At 39.9% G+C, this 6,000-nt stretch overlaps 1 protein-coding gene across 4 annotated transcripts in view; it reads right to left on the bottom strand.

The window, feature by feature from the left end:
- Window positions 1-2,210: 2,210 nt before the first annotated feature.
- LOC115151619 (roquin-1-like) overlaps window positions 2,211-6,000 on the bottom strand; it is a 32,411-nt gene continuing 28,621 nt past the window's right edge. For 3 of the 4 annotated variants that reach the window (XM_029695701.1, XM_029695700.1, XM_029695699.1), the window contains one exon: window positions 2,211-5,771. In XM_029695701.1, coding sequence (XP_029551561.1) covers window positions 5,606-5,771 — 166 coding nt within the window. In that variant the 3' untranslated portion in view covers window positions 2,211-5,605. The remainder of the gene's footprint in view (window positions 5,772-6,000) is intronic. The other variant, XM_029695703.1, reaches the window with a different exon arrangement.

Genomic DNA, 6,000 nt, shown 5'->3' with positions numbered 1-6,000 from the left:
CGGTCCAACCTAAATCTGTGCTTTTAAAGATCATAGGATGCCTCGAGAGACCAGTATGTGTGTCTACAAAATAGTAACATATATTTTTTGAGGCAAATAACTGAATAAATGTATCAAGAACATACAATACCATTGAAAAGTTTGCGGTCACTTAGAAATGTCCTTGTTTTCCATGAAAACATACATGAAATAATTTGCAAAATGAATAGGAAATATAGTCAAGACGTTGACAAGGTTATAAATAATGATTAATTGAAATAATTGTGTCCTTCAAACTTTGCTTTCGTCAAATAATTCTCCATTTGCAGCCCTTTGGCATTCTAGTTGTCAATTTGTTGGGGTGAAATCTCTTCCGATTACCTCATGCTTCCTGAAGCACCTCCCACAAGTTGGATTGGCTTGATGGGCACTTCTTACATACCATACGGTCAAGCTGCTCCCACAGCTCAATAGGGTTGAGTTCCGGTGACTGTGCTGGCCCCTCCATTATAGACAGAATACCAGCTGACTGCTTCTTCCCTAAATAGTTCTTGCATAGTTTGGAGCTGTGCTTTAGGTCATTGTCCTGTTGTAGGAGGAAATTGTCTCCAATTAAGCGCCGTCTACAGGGTATGGCATGGCTTTGCAAAAGGGAGTGATAGCCTTCCTTCAAGATCCCTTTTACCCTGTACAAATCTCCCACTTTACCACCACCAAAGCACCCCCAGACCATCACATTGCCTCCACCATGCTTGACAGATTGTCTCAAGCACTCCTCCAGCATCTTTTCATTTTTTCTGCGTCTCACGAATGTTGTTCTTTGTGATCCGAACATCTCAAACTTAGATTTGTCTGTCCATAACACTTTTTTCCAATCTTCCTCTGTCCAGTGTCTGTTCTTTTGCCCATCTTAATATTTTCTTTTTATTGGCCAGTCTGAGATATGCCTTTTTCTTTGCAACTCTGCCTAGAAGGCCAGCATCCTGGAGAGGCCTCTTCACTGTTGACGTTGAGACTGATGTTTTGCGGGTACAATTTAATGAAGCTGCCAGTTGAGGATTTGTGAGGCGTCTGTTTCTCAAACTAGACACTAATGTACTTGTCCTCTTGCTCAGATGTGCACCGGGGCCTCCCACTTCTCTTTCCATTCTGGTTAGAGCCAGTTTGTAATGTTCTGTGAAGGGAGTAGTACACAGTGTTGTACGAGATCGTCAATATCTTGGCAATTTCTCACATGGAATAGCCTTCATTTCTCAGAACAAGAATAGACTGACAAGTTTCAGAAGAAAGGTCTTCATTTCTGGCCATTTTGAGCCTGTAATCGAACCCACAAATGCTGATGCTCCAGATACTCAACTAGTCTAAAGAAGGCCAGTTTTATTGCTTCTTTAAATCAGAACAACAGTTTTCGGCTGGCAAAACAAAATTGCAAAAGGGTTTTCTAATGATCAATTAGCCTTTTAAAATGATCAACTTTGATTAGCTAACACAACGTGCCATTGGAACACAGGAGTGATGGCTGCTGATGATGGTTGCTGAAAATGGGCTTCTGTATACCTATGTAGATATTCCATAAAAAATCTGCCGTTTCCAGCTACAATAGTCATTTACAACATTAACAATGTCTACACTGCATTTCTGATCAATTTGAAGTTATTTTAAAATGGGGGAAAAAGTGTTTATCTTTCAAAAACAAGGACATTTAAGTGATCACAAACTTTTAAACGGTAGTGTACATGGGTCTAATCTCAGACATCCCAATTCCTCAACACTGAGTCAAGTCACGGTAAATCTGTACGTTGACCCATCTCACTAAATTGGTAAATTAGCATCCCTTGCCTAGCTGCTAACACCCCGACAACTCTCAACCAAATCCTGAGGACTTTGATTTTCTCTGTAAAAGGTCTGCATACCTTCAAGACAAAAGTGTGCATTATTAACCCACATTCGGAAAGGCAATGACTGAGCCTTTTATAGGGAGACATGTTGTATTGATGACACTTATGGAGGAACATGTTTCATTATAAAAAGGCTCAGTCATGTTGTATTGATGACGCCGATGGATGTACATGAGTAAGGAGACATGTTGTATTGATGACGCTGATGGAGGAACATGAGTAAGGAGACATGTTGTATTGATGACGCTGATGGAGGAACATTCGTCCAAATACATAGAGCTATCTGAAACTGAACCGTAAGCATTACCTGAAGTTCAGTCCCAAATGCGATTGTTGTAGTTGATTTTACCATATGGTTTGACAGATTTATTGATAGAGTCATTTGACCTCTGGAACAACACTGCTCTTCAGATCACCAACATGAAGTTCCTGGCAGGAAGTCAGGGCTGTCAAAGCCACAGAGATCATACAAATATCATATATGGAAGTTCTTTCCGTATGGAAAGCAAGTCATGTGACCTTATGATAACACCAATGGTCGTCACTTCCCCAGACAAAAATATTTTTGGGCTATGTATGCACACAGCATAGTTGACTGCAGTTCTGTTCAGCCCCAGAATTACAGGTGCTTTTGCACAATGATACATAGATTTTATTTTCCTATGAAGTGCTCTAAAACTACTACAAACAACTACCATCATTTAGCCATCGCGATGGCTACACTACAACGCAATTCATTCCCCACTACATGATACAGAGGTGACTAAAGCGAGATAACTTCTATAATCACAAACATGCATGATGCCATGCCAATTAAGGGACTGTGTCCTCATGTCCTTAACTCTGTCACGATTAATAAGGAGGGTTGAAGGACCATTGGTTATGATTAGCATGAAGAGTAACGCAAATTGCGTTGAGTAGCCAACATTGTCCTCTTGTTAACAGTCATTTTCCATAATATTGCTAGAATGCTATCCAATGCTCTGACATGAGTGCAGACAAAGCATTGGGACAAACTGGGGAGAACTCAAAAAAAGGCAGCAACTTTTGAGGACTAATGGACATTTCAATGTCATGTGCACAGAAGGCAGAGAACTTCTATAGAACACGAATTGACTTAATAAGTCAGTGTCATTGTCTGGCTTTGAAAATACAGTATAATGTGTATATACACATACAGTATAATGTGTATATACTCTAATGTGCATATACTGTACAAATACAGTACAGTATAATGTGTATATAGTCTATACATATACAGTGTAAGCCGTTTCATATTTGAAATAAAATCTAAAAAAGTGAGATGTAACTAAAAAAAACACGTATAACATATTTAAATATTTCCATAAAGACAAAGACTAGATTTAAAACAAGTTTGACTAATCCAGTTGGATATATTTTGAATTCAAATGGAATATCCCAGCCACCATTTCACAATATGACACCTTTGAATACATTCTGTGAATTAATCTTACCAAGAAGGAAAGTAAGCTTGAAGTAGTTAATTTCATAGTTCGCATGCATCTGGGAATAACAATTTGCATCTGTGTGAGGGATGGCGATAATTTAAGCACATATAAAATGTAAAAGTAATGCAGATAATGCAACTGCAGCACTTAATTTGTTCATATTTGGGAAAAAGCACTTATTTGGTGTCGTCAAAATGCCTTTCCTAGTCTCCTCCCACCCTGTGTGGTGGTGCAGTGGTTGTCTCCAGTGATGCTAACTGCTTTGCTAACTATAGCTCTGCCTTAGCCCAGTTCAGTGGCCTGTCACCTCCTATGCATCAACCCCCCCATCTACAAATTATTAAAGCCTTCTCCAGGAACGCATCACAAACCCTTTTACTAGAGCAACTTCTTGGAAGTTAAAATATATTAAAACTAGACAAATGTCTGCTGCTGAAAAAGGTGCTCAGAGGAATGGAGATGAGGAACTGAAAAAGGAATTTCACCTTTCCTGTAATTTGCAGTGTTACGGGTATGTTGACAGCATACCGGGTGTCACAATTGTGGGAGTGAACATGTCGTAACTTTACAGAAAAAGAAAAAATAATTTTACAGTAGATTGATGTATAAAAACAGAGTGGCTGTTTGAACCTTGCTCTGTACAACATGGCCAACACTATTAGGACCTTAGGGAGCAACCATGGCCATCCTGAACTGCACATTCTTAAAACAGAATGTGGTTTTAAGTTTGACCTTTTAATGTTATAACCATCCTCAGGATGCAAATACTGTACATTTAATAAATACATATACTCAGTACAAACCATCCTTAAAGCTATGAAAGTGCAAATATGTTTTGTAGATCAAGGTCTCAAATTCCAGCCATGGGTCATGTCTGGCTTCGTTCCTGTTTCCTTTACTCCATATGCCCAGTACCTCTGACCACCCCATCAACAGGCAGACGTATGCTTGACCCATGTTGTGATTCCCTCCCACCTAGTCCATCACTGCATTTAAATTACACCCAAAAGACGACAGCTTGAATGCCAAGCCTAAATGTTTATATCCTTTTCCTCATCAGCCCCATACCAAAGCATGGATGGTAGAGGCTGAAGTAAATATCCTGAAGGTGGTGGTAGTGGTGAGGGGAGATGCCTAAAGAGGGTCAGGCCACTGAAGTGGACACAAGGGAGCCTTTGCTTCTTGTTAAAATGTATCTGATAGTTTCATCTAAATCTCAAAACTGCCCAGTTGAAAGGCGTTCTCTACCTTCAAGAGGCCAGTGTCATCTTCAATATGTATTATCTTGGATATGCGCAAACTTATTCACAGCCGGTTGCCAACCAGTATTGTTTCTATGCGGTGGAGATATTTTGATAAGGTGTAAATGTCCTCCTTCAGAGAACCAAGAGTCAAACTTATCGAAACCCCAAAATAATTATAATACAAAAAAAAATGGTCGGCGAATAACATTGCAGCTTAGAAACAAGAACTTACAATTAATTCCAAACAAAGTCCGCATTTCAGGACCTGCATATATGCTAAGCACAAATATTGCTGTAGCGATGCTACAAAAAAAACAAAAAAAATGTGCACATTGTGAAGCTAACAACAGATGTAATTAATGCCAATGCGGTTATGGTGGCCTTATCTATTTGAAACCAAGGAACTGGTCTCATCGTTATATTATTCTTCTAATCATTATTGGGTTTGAGTTCATGGAGCATAAATCTAAACATCTGGTTTCCAAAGCAGGTTGAGATTTTATATGAAAAAAAAACATTCATTCACAGAACAAAAAAAAACAAAAAAAATTATTAAATTCAGGGCAGATACTGCTTAGTTGTAGACAGACTAAAGTTGCAAGTGTGCAAATGTGTGTTGTATCAAATGAAGCGCTGTTGTCTATGATGGCACTACATCCACATTTGCAAATCAGTGGCTTTTTCAGTTACTTAGATACTCCGAGCCCTTCTACCACAAATCCCTCATTGTAAGAAACCTAGAACGGTCTCTTGCCATTTTAAGCAGGAGAGAGATGGCGCCTCTCTCCACACATTTTGTAATCAAGTTAAAATTCTCTTAGTGGCGTCAATCAGATTTTGAAAATGTGGATGTAGGTAGGGTATACCAGACAGTTTGGAGGACCTGGTTGTGTGTCTCAAAATGACAGTGGAACGGTTCTAACGGTCAGAGGACGAGGGGTTTCCTAAGGCTCTATGTGGTTGACTGATTGGTTAGTTGTAGCTGTGGTGGTAATACCAGACTCCAGTTGTGTGGCTAGGAGCACAGGTGGACCATGCCGTTGGTCTTTCGGTCAGTGCCCCCAGTGATGGGGAGGTCTGCAGACAGGCTGAGGGACGAGGTCTTGCTGGTAAGGCAGGACAAACCACCGCTGGCCACACTGCCGTCCTGCAGCACCCCACTGGGGCCGTTACAGCCCTCACTGCAGAGAATGAAAGGTCAGAGAGAGATAGGAAGAAACAATGAATCAAACATTTCGTATTATTCTACATAATTTTTTAAAAATCTTCATGAATTACGTAATGACTTTTTAGCTAAGCCATTGACATTGAGAACAGTGCAAGTAGCATCTCACTGGTGGTACCGACAGTGAATTCATCATTTTGTCCACATTGTTTCGTTGATCACAAGAGAAGTTTTGGTGAAAAGCA

Source organism: Salmo trutta, chromosome 17 (genome assembly GCF_901001165.1).
Source record: "Salmo trutta chromosome 17, fSalTru1.1, whole genome shotgun sequence".
Lineage (NCBI taxonomy): Eukaryota > Metazoa > Chordata > Actinopteri > Salmoniformes > Salmonidae > Salmo > Salmo trutta.
The sequence above is the reverse complement of the archived record's forward strand: the minus strand, read 5'-3'. Positions and strand labels throughout refer to the sequence as shown.